This window comes from Ooceraea biroi, chromosome 2 (assembly GCF_003672135.1).
Source record: "Ooceraea biroi isolate clonal line C1 chromosome 2, Obir_v5.4, whole genome shotgun sequence".
Lineage (NCBI taxonomy): Eukaryota > Metazoa > Arthropoda > Insecta > Hymenoptera > Formicidae > Ooceraea > Ooceraea biroi.
The window spans coordinates 5,700,208-5,725,645 of NC_039507.1; the positions used below are offsets into that span (position 1 = coordinate 5,700,208).

Here is a 25,438-nt window from a genome sequence, read left to right on the forward strand (position 1 = left end):
GGATAGTGATTCTTTCACGCTCCGACAATTCGTTAGCTATTTTTAGTCAAACGATCAATTTTTAATTTATTAATTTGCGAATTAAAAAGACAGAAGTCTTCGGCAGAAGCAGAGAGTGCTCTACTCTGGATGCTATCACCTGCCTGTGTCATTATGCGCGAGAAAATAATACTGTACATACTAGTGTTTTATATCCCATCGGAATATCGATATAATAGAAGAGGGCCAGGGGAAGGGAAGGAGAGGGCAATTGGATCATTGGGGACTTCCATTGGACCCTCAGGAAGAGATTCAATTCCTCCTGATTATTACGTTTAGGTAATGTTGATGCCAGCGATATCGTAAATTTCAAGCTCCATAACTCGAAAAGTACTTAATAAATATATATTTTATTATAGTGGTTTGAAAAGCTCTCGAGATAAGCTACAAGAATATGCAATAAAAATTGGGGGTTTTTTATTTAAGAAATTGAAGGTGACCTACATGACACCTTGACAACATTCTTCAAGGTCATACTTACAATGCTATGTAATGCGTTACTTGAAATCCTACAACTTTTGTCTGAAACAGTTTTTTCTAAAATGCATAGTTTTCGTAAAATTTAAGGATTTCTATACTTTTGGTAACCTGTGTATAATTTGGATTAAAGTAGGTTAGGTTTGGTTTTATATATATACAGGGTGTCCGGTAACTCACGACTCAACGCTCGTGAGTGGATAAAGCGGACTGAACTGAGTGGAAAAGTCCTGTACCATTTTGCAATTTTCGCAACAGTTAACGAGTTATTAATTATTAAAAATCGTGCTATTAGTCTGGCCTACCGCCGAATGCAAACGCACGGCGAGATGCGACCGCCTAGCGATCGAGTGCCTAGCGATCGCAGTGGCAATGGCTAGGCATGCCATGTGTAATAAACAACTTCCCGTGTCTAGCAACTTCGATCGCTAGGCGGTCGCATCTCGCCGCGCACTTGCATTCGGCGGTAGGCCGGACTAATAGCACATTTTTAATAATTAATAACTTGTTAACTATTGTGAAAATTGCAAAATGGTATAGGACTTTTCCATTCAGTTCAGTCCGCTTTATCCACTCACGAGCGTTGAGTCGTAAGTTACCGGACACCCTGTATATATATATATATATATATATATATATAAAATATTCAATCACTACATATTACTTTATTTGAACATTTTATGCCTCTCATCTTTCTCGTCGGTAAAAATCCATTTCAGAATATTCATTTTAGTCATTTAGAACATTTTCACCAAAAAATACGTCAATCGAGCGTGAGAGGTTTTCGTAAGTTTATCCGCATGTTAATTATTAAACCTCAAATCTTCTAGAGCAAGTTTAGGTAGCACAGCATGAAAGAATCCATGCACTTTCCTTTCTTGAAAAATGGGTGCTATCCAATATTTCTTTTTAGAATATCTTCGTTTTTTCACATGTAAAAGTGTAGCCATAACTACAGCAGCTTTCCTTTTTTGTACAGTTATTTGTAATTATTTTCTTGCACATAATTAAATAACCACTGCATTTGTTGACTACACCAATCCAGTTTAAAATTAAATCGTTCTCCATTAAAAAAGATATAAAGAGATTTTGTTACTAATTAATAATTTAATCTATATTTATTAAATATATAATATTTAAGAGCACTTCAAAGCTTAAAACCATGTATAAAAAATATTTTGTTAGTATTGTTGACACTCAATCATACAAATGCGACGTTCACAAACTATTCGGGACGAATCATTCGCTACTCGCTAAAAATCATTCGCTGCATGAAAAGGCACCCTTATAATTATTCTCGAGATAAATTTGGAGACTGAATGATGCGATATTACTTCAGTTTACTCTTTATTGAGATACTTATATACACATAAATTTTTGTATTATGTACATGTCTGTACGTTACAGCTTTTTTACAGCTTTCTTACAACAGTATCATAATGTAAGATAATATACATATACAGGCTGTCCCATAACTGGCAAAGATGAAAAAATAAATTGAAAATGTAGAAAAAGTTTTCTCACACTGGAAAAATTTATTTTACATTTTCTCATTTTTTACACAGCAGGTCATTGCTTTTCCGATTGTATCACCAGTTACAAAAGCCTGTACACATTTATATACGCATTAATTTTCTCATACTAAGTAATTGTACAACATCAGTCTTCTTTAACGAACCGCTCGTTTTTCATGCACTTTTTCTCATAATTTCTCTTTCATTCTCTTTACACTTTCGCCGCCTCTCGTCGCCAACTTCGTTAGAAAAATTCGTCGCTTAATTCTATAATGACTCTCAATTTAACATCTGTACATGCTGTACAACTTGACAATCTGATTTCCAAACTCTTCTATGATTTTTTAAAAGATACTCTTATGCGATGACTACGTATGACTAATAACAACACAGCCTGGCACTTAGAATTCTCGCGCATACATTTACAATTGACAACAGTACTATAATGTCTTAACACGATGTTAACAATTAATATATCAATTACATACAATGTTTCAGAAGTTTCACACTATTCTTCGATACTGAATCAAGACTCATTCTGGAAAGAAAACTCGAGATATTCGGGTATGTATGTCAATTTTTAATTCTCAGTGTTAATTATTGATAATTAAATTTTTATTAAAATTAATCCCAAATTAATTGCACAAGGAAAGTAAAGAACTGATGATTTTTTTCTGTCACTTCTAATATAATATATCCTAATACATTATATTATTATCATATCTAATTTATGTGACTTGTGAAACAGAGTATATAAATCCTATATGAATGTCGCATGACCTGTCGCGTTGCTTAATTGCTAAGCGCCAAGCTCCACTGGTAATGAATAAAATAAAATCACAGTTTCTTTACGTACACAGTATAGAGAAGGGTTTTTCCTCTAGATAACCAGTGAATCTGGATGTATTAACTATCGTTATTCGTGATGTTTTTAATGTTCTCTCAGTCGAAGTCACAATATAAATCGAAGAGTACCGATTGACTAAACACAAGTTTGTAATTGATTTTGGAAAACAATACGTAAAGCATAAATTCTTGAACTACAAAATTGTGCGAAACGTGTCAAGTGTATCGAATTAGGATCTAGGACGTTGATATAAAATATTGATGCAATTATATGTGAATATGTGAATAGAGAATTAAGTAATCACTGTACAAAAACAAAAGTACATATTATACTTTCATTAATTATTTCATTAATTGAGGACAATCTTGATTTTGATAGATGTGAAAAATATATTAAGGTATACAAAGAAATGGCACGCATTTAAGAATATATCACTACATAAATCGTTTAAATTATAAGTTTGCATTGTAATACAATGAGAAACAATTATAGAACACATTAAAATGTAAAATTACAAACTGTGAAACATTATTTTCTAACGATTGTTACATGTTTAAAAATTGGAAAAATGAGTGTTTTTTTTTTTCGTAAAGCATAATCTCCATATGAATCTTAAAGTCAACACAAAACTTCTTTTTTGATACCTTTCCCTAAAAACCTCTCCAAGGTATTTGAAAATAATTCAAGAAATAATGAAATTAATATAAATCGTCAGGCGTATCTGATAATAAGATCTGTAAGAGACGTACGCTAATATATTGACAGTGACTTTATGTCCTCGTAATACTTTTTCAGCTCTCTTTTTGAAGATCGTATGCGACGTTACATATAGCTAATTTAACGTTCGTAAATTTACGGCTAGGACCTAAGGCTCTGGATATGTACATGACGTTGCGACATCTTTCTACATAAATAAAGTGGAAACTATCGGAACAGCCTACCACACGCTAGTTCTCTGATAGGTGTTGCAATTGTTAACACTGCTACTTTTGTTTAAGTTACATAAAATGTACATCTCGGTTTCAATCAAGAAATGTTGATTGCGTTTTATCATCTATTAGCAACTTTTCGGCAAAGAAAATTGCAATTTCAGCACCTGATAAAATTGGTTTTTGAAGTAGATGAGGAAATATAGTAAAATTGTGACATGAGAATTATACGAACAAAATTATCATAACAAAATGAAGTTGAATATATAGAAAAACTCTATAACATGTGTAACTTTATATAACAAAATGATATAACAAACATGAACAAACTAGAAGTTGTAAACGTAGATTACAATAACATACTGTATCTAAAATATGTTCGTTTTAATTGAAAGTTTTAAACTTAAAATTTATCGTCGATATAACCCTGTAATAACTTACATTATAAATATTATATTGCGGATAATTTGTAACTGTCGATATTACTTTTGTAATAACGTTTCTTGCATTAATATCAAAACGGTAAACTATAATTTTCCATAGTTTTTGATTTGATGATTTGATTTTCCATAGTACTGTCCAAAATCAGACGTATAAATTGAATAGAACATAAAACAACTTGGTTTTTTGATAAAAATTAATGTCAAATCACAATTTTACAAACGCGCCGTAAAACTCGCTAGAGTCCTACGACAATCTATCAAAGCTTTCTTAGAGATGAATATATAATATTCTACTACGACAAGAATCGGTTAAAGTAATGGATTTCTAGCTAAATGTAGCGATCACATTCCAAACGACTTGAAAATCCTAAATCTGATTTTACTAAATCAGAAACCATTTTTTATTACATAATTCATGCTCTTCCATGGAGCAGATACAATAATAATAATTAAGAGCCATTTCAAGAAACGAATCTGCAGCTTAGTGTCTTCTGTTCTCTTGCCTTTGTAATCTTTTGTTTTATAAAAGAAAAACTAACAAAAAAAGAGCTGTTCTTTGTAAGATGCAGAGAAAGAAGCTGCGAATCGTGAAACAGAGAACGATTCCAGAAGCAAAGCTCATCGAAGATCTGGAAGTTAACAGTGATTATATTACATTCGTAGGGAGCCTCGTGTGGTCCTAGACTTGAAACGAGTTATATTTTTCAATATATATAAATATATTGAAGTATTGAAGAACAATTTTGCCTGTAAGAATAAATCTTACGCAAATGTAAGTCCTTTCTTTTTTTTCCGGTGCTCACATGTTCAAGTTTCAGCAAGAAATGAAAAGTCCAGATTCCATCCATCCGACATTAAACATGCACTTCTTCATAATACCTTCTTTCTCTGCTTCTCCTTTTCTCTCTCTCTCTCTCTCTCTCTCTCTCTCTCCCTCTCTCTCTTTTTCCCTGCAAGGTATATCGGATCCATACGCACATACTACCTGAAAGGAGGAAGGACTACTTTTTGCTACACACTTTTAGAGTAAAGTGCGGTCAACGCGCTGATACCTTCTGGTTACATAGCACCTATCAAGGCACCGAAGCACTTCCAGCATGCCTAAACGTGCGATAAGATCTTAGGACGGTGCCCTCGCGCGACCTTCGCCTACTGGAGACAAGGAGATGGTTGGTGGCCCTTTACTCGGGGGCCGTGAGCAAATCCTAGGCCAGTTCCCTCTTCGCTTTGGCCTCGCTGTAGAATTCGGATGTCGCATCGGTGCTAGATGTTTTCACGACGACCGGCCGGAAGTGCCGGGTCAGCACGTACACCACCGCCTCGTACGTCGCCATTATGATAGCGGTGTTTGGAATTTGTCGAATCAGTTGAGTGCCGAGGCCACGATAGAGGCCCTTCATACCTTCCTCTACGCATACGGTGTTCAGAGTTTGCCAAAACGTGCGGTACTTAGAGCCTTCCTCTCGCAACCGAGTCCTCGCGACCTCTGAAAAGGAAAGAAGACTGGATTATATCCTTTCCTGACTGTATATTCTACGTGTAATTTACTATTACTACTATTACTACTAAATGTCTAATTTGAATAAGTATCATTTAATTATCATTTAAGTGAATCATTTAAGGAAGAGATGATCAGAGAAATTATGGATGAAAGTCTGTCTAATTTGTGGGAAAATATTTCTCCACCTTTTGGAACGTAATACATATATCTGCATCACATTACAATTTCCTCTCTTTTTTTCAAATTAGAATTTAATATTTAATTTAAAAATTTGCTAAAATAAAATATTAAGAAATGAGAGAAAGGAAAGCTACAGATATATTTAATAAAGATTTTTATATAAGAGTTCTATAAGCGTATCAACATTACATTTCTATCGCACGCGACAGCTAAATAGATCAAAATAAAATAATAAAAATGCACACGAGATATACAATTATATAATTAGTTCTTTATTGCTCTTTATTGCCTATCATTTACGATGATATATTTTTCTCTGAATTGAATTCATCTTCAGGTACATATAACTTCCCGTGTATATCTCACCAACATTTCACAGTAAAATGCACGCAATTTGTTCACGATAATGCTGATTTGTAATGTCGAAATGAGACTGCAGCATAATACTATTGAAATAAGTATTATTTATTCAAACAACCGGAACTCCGTAATCATTCGTTATAGAATAAAACCTGTAATTGTACGTTAAGTGTCTCGTGTTATGAATAGCTTATGCTATTTTTAGAATTCGAATTCGGAGAATCTCCTTTACAATAAAAGGCAATAGTATAGAAAAGAATATGTAAAGTATTTTTCAATAAAATTAGAGCACAATAAAGTTTCATAATTTATATTGCTCTGCTAAATACAGAGAGAATCAGTGCAGCTTTAATAATAAATATTTTTGCGACTATAGCGCTTAGACTATATTATCGTAACTGACAAAACATGATTTAAAAAATTATTAATTGAAACCAAGTGAAGGAAAAATTTTTTAAATGTTGTGAAAATCAGAGAATTCGAATACAAGTAGCGTTCTTACCGTGTGGATAGGCGAGGGTTGACGCTATTGTTTTCGAAAACGAGCCCGCTGCCATGAACTCGATGAAGTCGCGAAACGTCTTCCTGTCATCCGTCTTCGATGCTCGAGATCTGTGTGTAGCTAGCCACGCCTTCACCGCTTCATATATCACAAAGTGTATCACAGTCTCGCTTATACCTACGTAGGACGCCACGATACCTTTGTAAAATCCTAGGATACCCTAGAAAAAAAATAACAAAATATTGTCATTATGACTGAAAACTAATTTGTTTTTACGTTACTGTTATAGTACGCGATACGGATAAATCACCTAATAAAGATTTCATACGTAGACTCCCAAATTTGTGTGCTATGAGCAAGTTAATGTAACAATTTTGTTCGCCCCAACTCCTGATAAGAAAAACAGTTACAAATTTTTAAATTAGTTTAACAATTAATACCAGTCAACGACAGCTACACGTTTAAACGTGAGATAATTATACAATTGTGTTATTGCGCGATGCTTACGAAATTAACATTCATTCATATCAATTATCAGAATTATTACAATGTACGCGATTTCGATACACGATACTTGTGAACCATAAGATAGCGATATAATCAAGAACAAGATATGTTATCAAAGATATATTTAAACTTGGACCTGGAGGTCCAAAAGAAGTAATACGTATCTACGTGCTCGATTAAAGACAGCGTTAAATCAAATATTCGTAACTGTATTGAGAAAGCTGAAAGCGTGTGGGATGTTACTCGTGTGAGCAATTCAAAGGTGTATCTCGCCAACAGATAACAGATCGCTATTGATACCAGAGATCATGAGAGGCCAGATAAAACAATGTTTCAGGATAGGGGGCCATCAATAACCAGGCAATTATCATCTTATCAGTGCTCGCTATCACTTTGACTCATAAAAGTGAAGTGCGTGGTTTATTCATTGTGTATGGCTTATTAAGTTGCACGTATATTTTTCGACTTTAATTTTTAATTCATCATAACGATTAAAGCTTGCAAAACGTGTATGGAATATTTGCATACCTGTCTCTTGTGTTCTAAATGCTTTTTTATCGTTATTATTATATTGTTCATATAGAAGCTATACATGAGTATTTTTATAAGATTATAATTTTATAGTTTATGCTTATATATGGTTATTTTGTGCGTATATTATTTGCACACATTTTTTATTTGCACATTTTATGTTAATTCATTCATTATTAATTTCAATATTAATCTCATTAGTCTAATTTCAATTGCATTTGTAATTCTACAAAATTGCTCATACGAGGCTAACTTTTTGTACTAAATCTATAGTTGCAATCTTTGCAGTTTGTGCGCAATGTCCGCGCAATGATGTACGGGATGATGAAATAACGTACGAGTTGTAGAGATCTGTTTGCTACGTGAGCGTTGCTTAACGTACCGCGGTATTTTCCAAGATATTTTTACCTAGTTGTACTATTCGTAGATCATGGCGCCGATTTTAAAGTTGGCTCGACTCAGGCGTGTCGAGTGCAATTTCGGTACATGTATGCATATACACTGTGTTGTCTATCTTTCCAAGTAAACAATTTGACACGAGAACAATGCTCCTAACAAATAAACAATATGTTGACAACGGATTTCTCAACATATTTGCATCGGTAAAGTTCTTTGTTGCATATATTTTTTGCAAGAAACGACAGCTACAATAATCACAATTTTTTGCTTTATGTTTAGTAATAAAAATTGTTTTCGCGTGACACAATCTCTCTTTAAGGAGATAATAGTCTCCACTTGTTTTCTCACTGCTGTTAGAATCTTATATCCTGGTAATTGATTATCAGTTTTTGGTCTGAATTAAATCTATTTCGATAAAAGATAACAAATCTATTTGAAACTTTGCCTTTGATAATCTACAAAATATCCGAACAGTTCGCAACTACAATTAACGCTTTTTTGACCACGTTTCGTATGTTCCACGTTATTTAATTATTAAAATTATTTAATTAATATAAATTAATTTTATATTAATATAAAATGGTTATAAAATCGTATCTATCTGAAAAAATCTTCAAGATTTGCAAACGAAATATTGAAGGATGATGACATCAGTTCTATATCTGATGAAGAGCTCTCCGCTCCAACAAACACACAAGCATGTACATACCACGACCGACAAAATAATCTTGGCCGCAACTAACGTGCACTGAAAGGTCTAGTGATGCCCTTGCAACTTCGTCCCCAGTTTCACGATCTCGCCTAGTCATTCTTTAAGTACTCAATTAGATTTCCATCTTTTCCTAATTCCTTGCCGCAATACATGCAATTATCTCGTCGTAGAAGGCACCACAATTCTGACAACATCCTGGCACTAATAACCGATCGATGAACGCTATTGAGAAACTGCCAGCAAGAATTTCAGCATTTACAAAAAAGAAAGCACTAATGCGACAATTATCATTTCCGAGAAAACTCGGATGATGATTGCGGGGTGTCCAGAAGGAAAGTGCGAACCAAAGTGTTTTTGGTCCCAATAATAGCGGGATTACTCTCACTCACTCTTGAATACAGATCATTAAAAAACGTTAATATATATGCGATATACCTTCTTCTTAATTTTTAATACTCTTTTAAAATATATCATTGAATTGGTACATTCAAATTTTTCCAATCTCTTGTGAAATTGTGCTCCATTATGATTACATGTTAATTATTAGCTGCTGTCTAGTTGTTCAGACAAAAATGCGACATTTAACTGTCTTTTACTCATATTTTTTGTCACTTTCAACTGTTTACTTAAGTGGCTATTTGCACGATATGTTATGACACGTTATTTTTATCTAGTATTAGCACCACAGGCGCGCGCTATTTTATTTTTCAATATTAATAATGTTTTCGAATAATATTCATCTATTATTTATTATATAATAAATAACACAAATCCTATTCTAAAGAAGGCGTTAAAGGTGTTATTTATTTCATCATGTTTCATCAATACAAATTTGACAGAATTGACAGCTGCCGTTTTCACGTTCCTAAGAAATAATAAATTAATATATCCGCATTGACAGCCACTATGACATTCTGACATTCGCAACACGAAGTTCAAGTCACACGAAGTTCGAGCCAAGCGAGAGAACCAATCAGCGTCGCGGAAAAGAGGCCTCAATATTCGATAAAAAAGAACTTCACGAAGTTAATACGCCTTTTTTAGAATAGGAGACTCTGGAATTATGCGTTTCAAGGGAAGCTAAGACGGCAATTATCCAGCTCAATTATGATGGAACGAGTAAGGCACGTATTTATATCCTTGTATCTAACGCTACATGACTGTCTAATTTTCAGCACGTAACAAACGACAATTTCCATGTAAAAATAAACTTGAAACCACGTCTAAAAATAGATATTATATTAAACGTTTAATATATAATACTAAAATCGTATTACTGATGCTATTTAATAAACATAACGCTAATTGTTGTGCATAAATGTAATATAGAAATAAAATAGGAATAATTTACACAAATTGCAAACCATTTCGTCTATTTATCTTATGTACCCACTTGCCCTTGCTCTTTGTCTTACGCACGTTATATTTCCCCGGAGAAGCTTCACTTGCGTCATCTTTTTGCGCAATGAAAATGATTTAATATAGGATTTATGCGATATATTCGCGGGAGTCGATATGTCGCGCACTCTTTTCAACTCTGTGAAAAGGATTGTGCAATCGCGAGAAAATATAAGATATTTTATCTTACCGATTGGCGATATATCCTCCGCATGCATTCTATCGCAGTAACTTTTTGCGATCGGTGATCCAGCTGTAGTCTGGTTTTTATGAACCAAATCGGATTTGTCAATGTACACGCGGTGAAACCTGGAAAAGTGAACGACCGTTTATTGAATCCGCACAATGCTTAGTGAATTGCAAATGGATTGCCTTATTTCTCCAATGGTTTATTAATCTGATTAGGGCACAATTTGTTGAAAACAATACTATTATGTTTCACGAACATTTTATAGAAGTTAGATTTCCGATTAATCTATCTAGAAATAGAATGTACTTAATCTCGATATTTCATAAAGCGTGTATCGTGAAAATTACTTTAGAATCATCTAAATGATATCATGTTTAAATCATCTATATTGCAAGTCTAATCTGTAGGTGAAACCACCGTTAATTATATCAAATGAGATAATATTAAGATCGTCACTAAAGTTTCAAAAGATTTGTGCAATATGCGTAGTATAACATGTGCCGCATAATTTCAAAAGAAAAATATGATAAAGTACTAGTTTTTATAATTTAATTTCAGTACTCAATAATTCCGTAAAAAGAATATTTAACATTCGATAGTATATACTATAATAAAGAAGTCCAGTATTTTAAAAATTATACTTTTTAAGCTAATCTTGTTCATGATAGGATTCACAAAAACAAAGTTCAATCCTTTTTCTTTATCTGGAAATATATAGGTGAAAGAGCTAAATATATTATCGCGTTACCCTTCCTAAACTAATTTTATTTATGTTAATACCCATGCAAAAGGAATCTATATGCTAATCCTCGGTATTTAATTAAAGAACAGTATTTCTGTCTTTATCTCTTATGTATCTTTTATGTAAATTAATTTTAATGTATTTGCTTATAAGAATTTAAATTAATATTTTGCGCTCGCTAAATTGGGAAACCGTATATGATATAGATTTACTGACCCGGTTTTTTGCGAAAGATCGTCGGGGGCATCGCACTGCTTGTGCCACGGCCGATGAAGTATAAGTAATGCACCGGAGTTACGTAATCCTGAATATCACGCGTCGTAAAACGTGCAATTTGTTGCGCGCGCGCGCGCAACGCAACTTGTTTATTTACCTCACTTGTGTTGCTTGAAACTCCACTCAATGCGGAACCCGAGAATCGAGTTGAAAACCGGTCTAAGCACAGAGAGGCAAAAGATTGAGGAAATGGGCAGATCAATCGCACATTATCGCGATTGCGCAATTTCGTATGCTAAATTTTATGATAAACACATGATAAAACATACAGATTCGTACGTGACATGGGATATGAAATTCTTCAGGAATGCGAAGTATTTGACGGGACTTTTGTCAGTTAAAAAGTGGCTGTGATTTGTCACGTATTCAGAAAAGACATGACCATCCCATAAATTCCTGACCATTCTATTGTAATCTGGTGTTTCACTGAAATGAGCAGAAAAGAATTTTGAAAAATATCTGCAAATGCAATGCTTTAAAAAAACATTCCACAAGCAAATATGCGATCAGACGATAGGCTGCATGGAAAAGCATTTTACAACTGAATTTATACGTTTTCATTAATACGTTTAATATTATCACGCTTAACGTTAATAAGGTCTGTAAATTAAACGTTCTAAAAATAGACAAAAACGGGTCCAAAATTTTCCAGAAAGATATTCACTGTTCACGCGGCTCCTATTTTTCTGATATAACACAAGTGCTGCGTATTTGATAATCAAGCACGATACGAGAATCCCCTCCGGATACATCCGGGGCCAGATGCGGCGATGCGAAAACACGACGTCGCCCGGCCTCGAACGATGTTCGCAATCGCGAAGGATTTTTCGAGGTGAAGGAGACGCCTAGAAAGAAGAAACATATCGTAATATATTGTCGCAGACGGCTCCTGATATCACTGACGTGCCGCATTTTATCTTCAATCATGATGCAATTCCGGCTGCACCGTTGCGGTCAGAGTGATTCTTCGACGATAGAGTTATTGTCGTTTACGTTCACGCGACCACGAGACGAGTGGGGAAGGCGGGCATTGAATTACGTGGTGAGGACGGCTAAAAATAGAAGTACACTGTCGGATAGGTACTCTCTGGCTGGTCGGCGTAACGGCATAACAGAAAGGCAAGAGGGACAGGAAGGGAGCAAAAGGAAAAGACAAAGCAGGAGAAGAGAGCAAAGGCGAGGGGAAGAAGAGTCGTCGAACACGTCCGACTGCGGACTTCCTAGCATCGAAAAACGATTCGGAGCAGATGCAAGAATGAAGCTGGTCGATGCCTCGTAAGAGACACCTTTTAACATGTTTGCTATCACTGCCACATATGTGCAACATATTGATTAAGAATGAGAGATCAGTGTCGCATATACGAAATAACAATCTTTTTATTTCATCTCTATAAAGACAACAAAAAAATTATCTTTTCAAAATAAAAAATGGAGAGAAATACTCTGTGGTGGACACGGTTTTTCAAATACATCGTGATGCTGCTTTGAAATCTGAAGGAAAAGTTTAATTAAAATATTATTTTGATCCCATAAAAAAGGTGGCAATTTATATTTAAAGTCGTTAATATAAAAAATTACCGATGCATGAAGCAAATTATTGTCGAGAAAAAATCGGTTCCAAATATTATACCTCAAAGAAATAAAATGCGAGTTAAAATCGTTATTTGAGAGTACAGGATTTATCATTTGTTTATATGCGGATTTTCGCTTGAACGATGAGTAACGGTATCGTTATTATGCACTCATTCGCATTCCGATTATGAATCGGAATGAAGCTGAACGGCAAATCGAGAGAATGATGGAAGCAAACAGTTCCAATAACGTATTCACCACAATAAATACGTCTTGCATTAAAAAGTTAGCAGAAATGCGACTCTCTAACAACAGGTCCTACTAAATTGATGGGGAAACAAGATTTGTAAATACTGCAGACAAAAAAAACAAAGAGAGATGTAGTATAAATATAAAGTTTTATTTCTGCAGTGCTGGAGTTTCAATCGATTCAGCGCTTTTCAAAGGCAGCATGTGCGAAAAATCAAATATTAACACAAGGGGATATCTATTTGAAGGAATTTAACAAAATTGCTATTAGCTTCACGTGTACGTGTTTATCTTTTCGTAATAATCGAATCGATCGATGTACTTGCTATAATAAATACGTGAAGTTTAACGTCACAGAGTCAGTAAACATGAATAAATATTTCAGATGCAGCTGCGGTATTTGTCGAATCGATGGCAATATCTCTCCCTAATAAATATGTAAATATTTTCTATAGCATTCTAACATTTTAAGATCTTTCATGTAATGCTTTTTAAAATAATATAAAAATAATATAAAATAATATACAATATAAAAATAAAATAAAATAAAAGGCGTTTTAAATGTTCAAAAATACTCTCTTTATATATTCTGTTACTGTTTGCAAATTTGTGCAGGTTTTCTTAATTTATTGTTATAGCAATTTTGAGCTGTTAAGAGACAACGGACGCAAGAGTCACTGTGAGCTATCAAAGACAAATGACAGGGACTTATTACGAGTTCCCGATCGATTAAAATTGATCAGAAGATACATGCTCGTGTGACTTTATGTAATAATTTATCTGCATACGTAAACGTACACACGATATCATATATTGACAGCCGAGACAAATCAGCCTCCCGCAGATGCGAGACTTGAGTGAGACACTTGACACTTGACCATCAATGGAATAATTATCCGCAAATTATTCTCGGTTATACGATCGTTATCGCCGATTTCTGTCTTATTTATTCCCCGTAGTAATCTATTTTCCTTCTGAGTGTCGACTGCATAAAACTGCGTTCTGCCGGCGCAAGCGATCGAAAAATTCTAACGGAGAAGACATATAATCAGATCTTTTTTTTGCTGTCAAGTCAATACGAGTGGAAAAATCCGCGATACGAAGAAAGTTCTTGGATAGGCTGTACTTGCGTAAAAGTGACGCGAATGATAAGCAATCGTATGGCGAGAAGAAGAAACACATGCGCCAGCCGCGTGGCTCCCCTGCGAACAGATCTACAACGAGCGAATCGTTTGCGCGAGGTCGAAGTTCAGCATTCCATACGGATAAGTCCTTATCGTGGCCTCATTGACCACGATATATCGAGTACATCCCTGAGAATGAGCGCGTTTCCATACGGCACAAATAAAAGAAAGCAAGTACGTTTCGAAAAAATGCCAAGGGTGCGAAAAGTGTACGAGCGTTGCGCGCGGCAACGCGCGCCTCATCGAGCGCACCGCCGCGTTATGTAATAATCGCCCTTTGTTGCTTCCGCGACTGTTTCGAGCGGGAATCACGAAGTTAAATCAGACGATACGCTCGTGTACACGTATGCACACACGTGTAAGATCATGTGTGCAAGATCGTTCTCTAAAGCCCGTTTTAGACTATGCAATATACGTATTGCGCTAGATTTGAGTTTCTTGAGCAATGTTTTGCTGCAACAATTGCTTGTCGTTAAATTGTATTGTGTTTTATACTGTACATTTTATTTAACGCAAGATTTGCGCAATATGCACCTGTATACGCAATATGTACAAACTGAAAACATGGAGGAACGTATCAGTTATACAGGAATAGCGTGCTTATTAATAGGAACATATATAACAAAACGAATAATACAGAGGCGAATAGCGAGGCGATTATCAACCTTGCATTAATCATAAACAAATAAAACTAATAAAAGTTTGTTCTTTTTCGAGGTTCTTTCTGTACTAGTGCAGGAAGCTAAACGGAACAGATGTATGATACTTCTTGTATTAGTGCAGACAATTCAGCTAAAAAGAACAGGTCTCAAAACGTACAAACCATGGCGCATGCCAGCAGACAAAAACTTGCTCAGGAATAGAGCACATTTTCAATATCTTGCGCAATTTACGAAACACATGCAATTTGCTTGCAATTTGTGTATGATATTCTGCAATATTTCTTGCTTTAAAAGTTGCGTCAATCTTGCGCAATATATTGCATAGGTCTAAAACGGGCTTAATAAATGAATCAAGTCGATACGTCCATGCAATCGCACACGCTCAATTTGCTCTCTTTTTCATTCGAGCTGCATCCGCTGCAAGACCCGGTTTGTTATGCAAATGAGACACGGGATATCGGGCTCATGTGATAATAGTGGAGCTGATTACTAGACGTTAGAAAGATTCGTACAGACAATGTTAAGTGAACCGTTCGATACATGCGTATTAATACACGTTTTCCGCATTCGATTGCATCGAAGACATCACAAGACGGTCTGCGGATAACAATATTATTTGCGAGAGAACACTAACAGTTCTATTTATCTATTGTGTGCAATAATTTAGATTATCCCTTGAAAATTAATCACTTCGGACATTATTTACTAGATATTCTTGTTCTTGTGATGTTGTACATTAAAAGATACGATTTCTTTTGCGCGATTAAACGAATTTTAAAAGAGGGATAGTTTAAATTGTCTTTAAGTCATGCATTTTGTTGTACCTGATGATCAATCACATTGTTTCTAATTAGCAATTTGTAACAATAATAATCTTAGTAAAGAATTCTCATCAACAAAGATCGGCGATCCTATCATATTATCAGCTTGTTTAAATATTTGTTCAATTATTTCAATTATTTTTATTACTTTTATAAATGAAATAAAGAGAATTGTGCTCGTCACGATAACCGGCAAATATTATCTATTTCGAAATTCGAATAGCTGAAGAATGACAGATCGAAGGTGAAAGAGCGCGCGTATTGTGTCAGTGATATGTGTGCCAGTACACATGATTATGCTCCCAGAGGGATGGAGGGTTGATCGAGGTGGACTGTAACACGTGACATTCATACTTCGATACAAGTCCATTAACACATTCATCGCCATGACAGTCACCAGTGACCGACAAACAATAAATGCACTAAAACACGTGGATAACAGCTATAACATGCAATTACTTACATTTGCATAATGACTGTTTGATAATAATAAAAAATGACGAACACAGGGCACTTATTTTATTTATTAAAATTACGGAAAGGATTATGGACACGTTACGGTGAATCTTAATTCTCCACTTGGCGTGAACGAGAAGTCAGCAGTGAATGTGTTAAGATAAATGCATGAATGAGACGCAGAATACTTTTTCCCCTCATCAGACGCTCGTACGTTTATCAGAGTCGCTCCCATGAATTTGTCGAAAGGAAACGTAACGCGACGACAATATAATATGCGATAATTCCTCATATGTGCGTGAATCTGTGTGTTCACAGCACTTTTCGTTCTGTTTCTTTTTATCACCAAGGTCAGCACATCGAGCTCTATGTAAGTAAATGTGAATCATTAAACTTGCAGAGTAAAGAAACTTGCAGAGTTGCCGATGAGATAGTTAGTACAGAGTGTGATTAAATAAAGATAAAATAAAAATGACGTGATATCAAGATTCGATTTCTCAGCACACACTATATTATGGCGTTATAAATGTACAGTATTTTGGTCTTAGCGAAGAAAGAATGTAGGAATATATTTTTTGATAAATTTCATATTGGGTGTTCTGAGTAAAATTCAATCAGACAAGTCAAATTAATAAAGGTACAAAAAAATTAATAAAAGTTTATCGCGTGTGACTGCATCGATTGACATGTTAACCTTCATTTTATTTCTGAAACAATTTTTAAAAAAAAATTTCTGATTATCTTGCTACTTTATTATCACATATAGTTTTCGAGGAAAACAACATACTCAAGTATTCCAGACAAAAAATTGATTTTCTCAAAATTTATAGTGACAGAAGACATACGAAATCATAGTACGGTTCAGTGTAAAAACGATTATTTTGAGACTATATTGTTATATAATAATTATCCAATCTTATCGTGCTGTTATTGCGTCGCAATCGCATGAGGAAATAAATCGTTTATCTCCCGAGGAATATCGAGTAGTGCGAAAATAGTAGCTGATCAATGAAAAATAGTTGCGCGAGATATAGCGCAGTAAAAAATATAATATACTACGTAGTGTAATTTTAAGCAGTTAAGCGAATTAATGACATTTCGCGGATGGAGACACGAGTTGCGGTTCAAGGTAGACGACACATAGAGATTATCGCCCACGTAACAGTGTCTTAATGATCACGATACACCAGCAAGTCGTGCCGAGCCATTGATTTGGTTCGCATCGATCAATGGAAGAAGTATATTATCATCACAGTTGATAATATCGTTACATAACATTACTTTGCAACGTGTTACATTCTGTAAAATTATCGCTTATTATTAGCCGGCACGCGTGCGATTCATTTAGTATTAATTATAGAGTGAGAGAAGAACAAAAGGTGCAAAACACGTAGAAAGAAAGTAAACGAATCAGTGTGATGAATGTCACCATAGTGCGATGCAGAAAATACGGAAATAATTAAACATCGAGAATTAAAATAAAAACCACTAATTATTTTCGTCCGTACAGTATATTTATATTTGCATCGACGCAAAATATAGGTCAACGTGCAAACCGTACATGTACCGAATGTAATTGAACAATTGAACGAGCAATTTCAATAGGCAAACATTTTTTTCAAAATGAAATATACATCTAAGTAAACTATAGGTAATATACTAATTAATGATGGTATTGTAAAAAGATAAAATTAATTTGAATCATTCATTTAATTATTTTTTCCTTGCTAATAATACAAAATAATAATTAAATTTATATATATATTTATGTAAGACATGGGTACTTATATATTACACAATTTCATAATTTATATCTAATCAGCTTTCACTTTGTAATTTTATTTATTAAAAAATATATTTGTTAAAATAGATCTTTTTAAAATTTCAAATTATCAATGTTACTTCTTCGAAGTTACTATATTCGATGGATTTAAAATCCATCGAATATAGTAACTTCGAAGAAGTAACATTGATAATTTGAAATTTTATAAAGTCATGAATTAAACTTTCAAATACATGAGAAGATAATGCATGCATGGGAAATTTGAATTTTAATTACTTTGTAAAAGAACTACTAATTTTACTAGCGTATAGAATAAAACAAAGAAAAAGGTCATCAAGAATTCTAATATGATCGTGAAACGAATGTTTGTACAATTTAAATTCCGATTATACAACTTAAATTCGAAACGCAAATCGACATGACTAAATGTATCAGTAAATGTAAAGTACGAAGAGTTTACAACGCACGCGGTATTCAAACGTGACAACGCTAGAATGAAGTCTTATCTTATCAACGTAGAACACGGAGAGAAAATATGAATGTAATATCATAATATTTAGGAGCGATACGATTATTACCTATTTCGAAGCGATCGGCTTTAGTTGATCGACAATCGTCAAGCTATACTGACGTATAGCTGCGCATCTATTTTATTCGGCAGTTTCTTTTTTTTGTGTTTGATCATAATAGCTTACCATTGCAATAATAATGGAACATAGTCTTCGTACGATATTGTCACAGTTAATTATAGTTAATATACAGTGTTCAATAACTTTATCAGAGGATAAGTATTACGAAGATATTCATGATTTCTACACAATACATGCTCTCAACGGATGACGCAATGAGTATCCGCTGTTTCGAAAAAGCTAAAATTGATATGAACATGCAAATTTCGGGCGAATACGGGACCGTTAATATATCGCGAGTGGTAGAATGTAATATATAATAATAGTAATGACGTAATTGCACTCACCAGCGCAGGATGCCGCGAAGACGTGAACGATCGGAGTGTCGGGAGGTAGTATCGCGTTGAAGGCGACTTTGCTTTTCGAGTACGCGCAGAAGTAGATCGCCCTGGAGGGTGCCACGCCGATGAGATTCGGTCCGAGACCTTTGAATAATCCACGTGCACCCTCATTTTTAATAATGTATCTTAAGCACTGGTAGATGCCCGGCGCATACCGGGAGGAGTGCGGTGGCGAAGTAGAGACGCCGAAATGCGAGAGGGCCACGAAGTGGCTGGAATACCTGGCACAGCGATAGAAAAAAGTTTGAAAATGGTTTAAAAAAAAAAACGACAAGAAACGCGGTTCCTAAAAGCTAAATCTATTAATTATATAATTATAACTATCTATACCGCAAAAGTCCTCTTAAAAGACCCACATATACTTTCCTATTGAAATATCCGTATTTTATATCACAAAGTAAAAAAGATAAATAAAAGATAGGAATATAGGAAATTAAATATAGGAATTGAATATAAGGAAAGATAATAGCAATGAGCTCCTCTTTAAATTAAATCGCAAATTATCCATTATAAATAATTAATATATGCTCGTCAAATGGAACAAGTTATATCGCACTACCGTGATGCATACAATATCACAATTAATTATCATAAGTAATTGATACACTTTACTTAATTATTTTACCTGGGATAGCTGGTGCATAACTTCCTGCGTTGTTCGGGCGTTGGCGAGCCCTTGCACGTGGGATGGCCGGAAGTGAATTCTTTCTTTACTGGCGGCGGATAAAAGCCGGAAGAGGACGATTGCAATCGAGTTTTTACTACTTCAAGAGGACAAGTCACTATAGCTCCTGCCGTACCAGCCACTCTGCAATAGAAAAAATTTGCAAAACTAGATAAAGATGTTATTTATTTAAATTTACAATTACGGTTTTCACGTTCACAAAAGGCTCGTTTTTTAATTTATGATAATCGATATTACTTATCTAATTTTGTCATATATATACATACATATATATATATATATATATATATATTATTAAATGCATACATACATGTATATACATATGCGTACATGTATATGTATATCTACAGTTCTGGCATTTGACAACTGTATTTAACTTTGATAAATGTTTTTGAAGCAGATATCTTATCATGTGAAATCGATATTTTCTTGAAGAACATGCAGAAAAGCTCGTTTACTGCACAAAATATGATGATGCGAACAAGAGAAAATCGATATTTACTTGAATTCTCGTACCGAACTTCACTGACATGATGTCGCGAATCTTTCTAATTAGACCTACAACAATAATTTCGTGTTGCACTTATTAATTATCAATGTTAGTAAAGTATTTATCGTTCGTTGCGACTTGTTATCAGTATCCTGTCGAAGATCGCACTTATCCACATACACCGGTACATGTACTTAATATTTTAACGATATTAGACTATTACATTCCTATACGTTTCTTTTTCAATGAAAATATTATTTTATTAAACAGTTTTAGAGTTATATAGAATAGAATATTCATCTTTAAATATTTAGTGCAAATTTCTACATATTAAGATTTTAGGATATTTTTGGAAAGTAAATAAGACTTCTTCATCCTTCTCTATTTAATTCAATGAAATTTTAGATAAAATAACATAGCCGATAGTGAAATTACGAAAAATAAGCTGCCATGTAATATTCGCTGAATAAAAATCAGTATCAAAGTCATCAAAGCATGTAACGAGATCGAAAACACGACACAGAATCTTTCATTTGAATGCAAATTTGAAGTCTTCCCTAAAAAAATTATACATGCACGAGGTATACTTAATTTAATGAAAAAGGACGCGCTTGATCTTTGAGGGTCTCCACCCAAATTTGTTCGCTCGAGTCTACTGCGTAGTATATGACGAACCTTTTATCGACCCCGAAAGAAAACGAAGAGAAGTGACCGTAAATTAGCGTCCTATTCACATGTTGCTCATCGTAAACTCGCGTATCTTTCCACGCTAAGAGGCAGGTGCGCATTTACACTTTCACGTTCAACCCTTCCTGAGTGCATAACAGGCCTTATTGCAACGGAAAATCCATGTGTTATTTCCGCAAATTCGAATAACGATATTTTACACAAGCAGTAATACGTTATATCAGTAAGAATATATATCTTGTGAAGAACTTTTAATGTATATCGTGTATGCGATATATAACTTCTTTATTTTTCATAATATGCAGTTGCGAAAAATTTGGTACTTAAACAAGAAAGTTGCGAAAAAATTGCATTTACGGAACGTGCAGAATTCGTCCGGAATTTTAAAGTTTTAGAATAATTATTAAATTTCAAGGATATAAAGAAAAAACACTTTGGCTTTAATTTCGCGAGTAACTTCATTAAAAATTTAATACGAATTTAAAAATGCTTACTACACTAAATAAAATGTTTAGCTCCGAAAGCTAAAAGACTTTTTATCGAATTTTCATTAAGTAACGTGAATTCGATTCCAGTATTCAGAGAAATCATCTTTTAAAATGTCGATCGGATTGCATCAATAGACGCAAGCCACACTGCAACAAGAATAGATTCTCAAATGTCTTGGAAAGTAGCCTCATTTCCTATTGATTATTTTCTCAGACATTTTCTCTGAATTCCAGCTGTACGCGATTCCACTTCCTATATACTATTATATATGGTATTATATTTTTCTTTCGCTGCCAAGTAACGTTACATATGCTGATGCAATCTTACATAGCCTCATCGTACATGCTTCAATGGCTCCTTCAGATCACATGAAGTCGACATTCCGTAAAACGAATATTCGAAGCTCGTCAAATTTTTGGTACACCCCGTATAAATGCGAGGAACAAAAATGCGGTGATTCATGTATGTGATGTATGTGTGCGCGCGCGCCCGCAGGTAAGCAGCGAATGCAAATACGTGAACGGCTGACACACGTTTTGCATAACTGCGTCGTCGAATTCCCTTCCGAGCGAGCTGACACGCGATCTTGTAAATAACTTATATCTTATGCCTCAGTATTGCTCGGCGCCAGTCATATCAAACCGGTTAACACTGTCACTGTTCTTTTTACTGAATTATGCCCCTAGCTACGAAAAAACGAGACGAGAGCGATTCCGCATTATCATATCAGTGCATTGGATAAAAATCATTGTAAATCAAGCTATTACGACACGAATATATCAATCGAGCTTTGGATCTGATGATCCAGAGCAGAATTAGAATCAACCAATTAAGTGCGACTAATCGATCTGATTCACTCCGTTCGTGATTTAATATTACTATTTGCAGACTTTATTTCCTGTTTGTCTGTTATAGCTGCAGATGTCACGTATACAAGAGAGGACAAGATTCGATCACTGCAGTGAATCAATGAAGGTTGTTCACGCTATGGGCGTACATATTGAGGTTCGATTGCGTAATCGTGAAGACTGACAGAAATCTTCTTTATATAATACATCACCGGGGTTACAATCAGCAAAACAAATAAATCAAGATTGCCGGCGCAAATCAATCTGAAATCGGTTTTGCATAATAATAATAGCCTTTTAGGAACCGGTCCTCCGTTCGTTGCGACTTTATCGGTATCCTATTGAAGACGGTGCATACATAGCGTATATATAGCGGGCACCTAATATCTCAACGCTATTAGATTCTATTTTTAGATATTAAATCAAGTTTTTCTCTATGAGAAAATTTCACCGGCATCGATTTAATTCTATCTGTTCTTATTGCAATTTAACTGCGATTCTCTCGATATTTCTCTGTGACACATCTCTCTCGTTCTCTCGCTCTTTGACTACTTTACACAGAGAAAGCACGATTGCGATTGGGATTAAACGACGTACGTGAAAACCGGTCTTATCTATATCTATCCCATTACGAACTAGAAAGGCTGACAATCGCTAACTAGAATCACTTAAGGTTATCAGTATAGTGCAACCATAGATCTGAGTTTTACCCACGCCTATCTTTTGTATCGTGCACATTGTAGGCGCCGTGATTCTTCTAGGTTCTAGAAATACAAGCCTGATAAACGTAGACTGCTGATAGTCTCGCTAGAATGTTAACATGAAGAAGTTAGCGCAGCTATCGCTATCAGAGGTGATATTAAAATCACCAACGACGAAATCTCGGACAAAAAGGATTGCCTTCCGAGATACAGAATCTTATTTGTCTGAAAAAAATTGCAGACTGCATCGGCTCGCACGTTGTAATCGTACTATCGTGAGCGATACGTATATGCGTAACTGTGTTTATTTCTGACAACTACGTTGAGGCGTAGATGCTTTATGAAGTTAGAAATAATTGCCTGATAATCTCGCTCGTACGATGCTCGATCCAATCATCCGACAAGCACGACGATCAGATATACATTCAAGTTGCATTTATGTGTTTTATAATACCATGTCAATAATTCAATAACGATAATTATTTCTAATAAAAGAAACAAAAATAAAAGAATTCCAAACTATTGACAGTTATTCGATATTATTTTATTCGCGCGCGGTTTATTTTTATTTTACGAAAAAAGTAAAAAAACAGTGTTTTGATAATGGTGCGTTCTTGTAACATTGCAAGCACAGAAGATTGGGATTTTATCGTGATAATGCGCTATAAACTCGCGCGATATACGCGTCCCGACAATGAGATCAACTTATCTCGTTTTGACGCATACATTATATACGTGCACGTCTGCGTTTTATGCGAGAACAGAATCTATTCTCGGCTATAAATCTTTCAAACTTCGGAGCATCTATCTGGAATGTAAATGCACGTCTGAATGAAACCGTGAGCTGAAAATTTGATTCATAGTGTGCTGAATGTAAACGACCAGGAGGATCAATTTAAAATAATCAAATGTTGTGACATTCCTCTGAACGTAAAATTTTAGTCCCATCATTGATGAACTCTATCGCTTGCTACTTCAAAACTATTATAATAGAATTAATCGACATAGAATCTGTATTGAAAAATATTTAATATTGAAGATTAATTAAAAATTAAATATTTTGAATTAGATTAATTAAGAAAAAATTAAAAATTAAAATTAATTAAAGAATTAACATTTTTTTGAATAATTTGCAATCCATTTTGTCTCTGTGATAAAAATGACAAGTTGGATCGTCATTTGTTGCGAGTCTCTGATGTTTGACGTTAAAAATTTTGTAACCGCTTTATTTTTCCAAAAATTATGCACAGATATAATTATCTTATATAATATAAAAACGAACTGATAAATATGAATATTTTGATGTCCCTTTATCCTGCAAGAGAAATTTAGTGTTTATTTCTAATCGCTCGTAACAAAATATTATTCGCCGGATTTCTGTGACGCAAAATCGTCTACAAATTGATCAGAGCATTCGCCAAAAATCGCGTATTTACATAAGACGGTTGCAGATTTGCGACATTATAGATGTGTATTAAAGATGACCCTTCGAAAATTCATCGGCAACCGCTTTCGATGCAATCGAGATCACACAGACGAAAACGGCTATTAATCAATCGCATTCGAGCGTGATCGGGATCACGTAAGTCGAATACGTCGTAAGAAGACACCAGACGGCCCTAAAGCGAGCCAAGGCCGCGACGCAGAGAGCCGGGTCGCGCGCGCGCGTTGACCGAAAATAAATGCACTCACCCTCCGGCGACGAGATGTATCGCCGTGTCGCGATCCAACATCCTCCGCGAAACGCACGAGTCTGCTCTTGTGGTTTACGGTAGCATGCACAGCACACTTTCGCGATCGGCGAAACGGCCGCGCGACACGACCGCAGCCGGGTCGTAAGTCAAAATGGGACGAGACGAGGAAAGGTGAGGCGCGCAGTATCCTGTCGGGGTGCAACTACGAACACTTGGCCGTTTTCGAAGCAATCGCGACGACAGTTGACGATACCACAGCGAACCGCACCTTTTTACGGAATTAGTTTATTTAGACGAAACACACCAACTCAATCAAAGCACACCGCACCGCACCGCACCGTACACTGTCTCAACACCACGTAAAACGACAAACAACTCCATTCGAAGTGAAAACGTACCACGCACTGCCGCCGGATTCCCCCAGATTCTTTACCACCCCGTTTGCCCCCACCACGCGGTTCAGCGCCGCGTGAGTGTCGGCGGTGTTGTCGAGCGCGAACGAGCGTTGCCGAGCGCGCCCCGTCTCAAGGACGAGTTGCG

The 25,438-nt window shown here is 35.1% G+C and overlaps 1 protein-coding gene across 1 annotated transcript; it reads right to left on the reverse strand.

The window, feature by feature from the left end:
• Positions 1 to 1,846: 1,846 nt before the first annotated feature.
• Positions 1,847 to 25,333, reverse strand: LOC105284813 (mitochondrial carrier protein Rim2). The gene is made up of 6 exons (XM_026975239.1): positions 24,897 to 25,333; positions 19,930 to 20,112; positions 19,251 to 19,525; positions 10,530 to 10,648; positions 6,793 to 7,012; positions 1,847 to 5,735 (listed from the first exon to the last, which is right to left on the reverse strand). The coding sequence occupies exons 1-6, from the start codon at positions 24,935 to 24,937 to the stop codon at positions 5,455 to 5,457; spliced, it is 1,119 nt and encodes a 372-aa protein (XP_026831040.1). The 5' UTR covers positions 24,938 to 25,333; the 3' UTR covers positions 1,847 to 5,454.
• Positions 25,334 to 25,438: the final 105 nt, after the last annotated feature.

What these genes read in the sequence shown, in the direction of transcription:
- LOC105284813 (XM_026975239.1), bottom strand. Translation starts at nt 24,937, where the DNA reads ATGTTGGATCGCGACACGGCGATACATCTCGTCGCCGGAGG. An exon ending in GGAGGATATATCGCCAATCG is followed by an intron (nt 7,013 to 10,529) that starts GTAAGATAAAAT and finishes TTTTTTTTCTAG; the next exon opens with GGTATCCTAGGATTTTACAA. An exon ending in AACCCTCGCCTATCCACACG is followed by an intron (nt 5,736 to 6,792) that starts GTAAGAACGCTA and finishes TTTCCTTTTCAG; the next exon opens with AGGTCGCGAGGACTCGGTTG.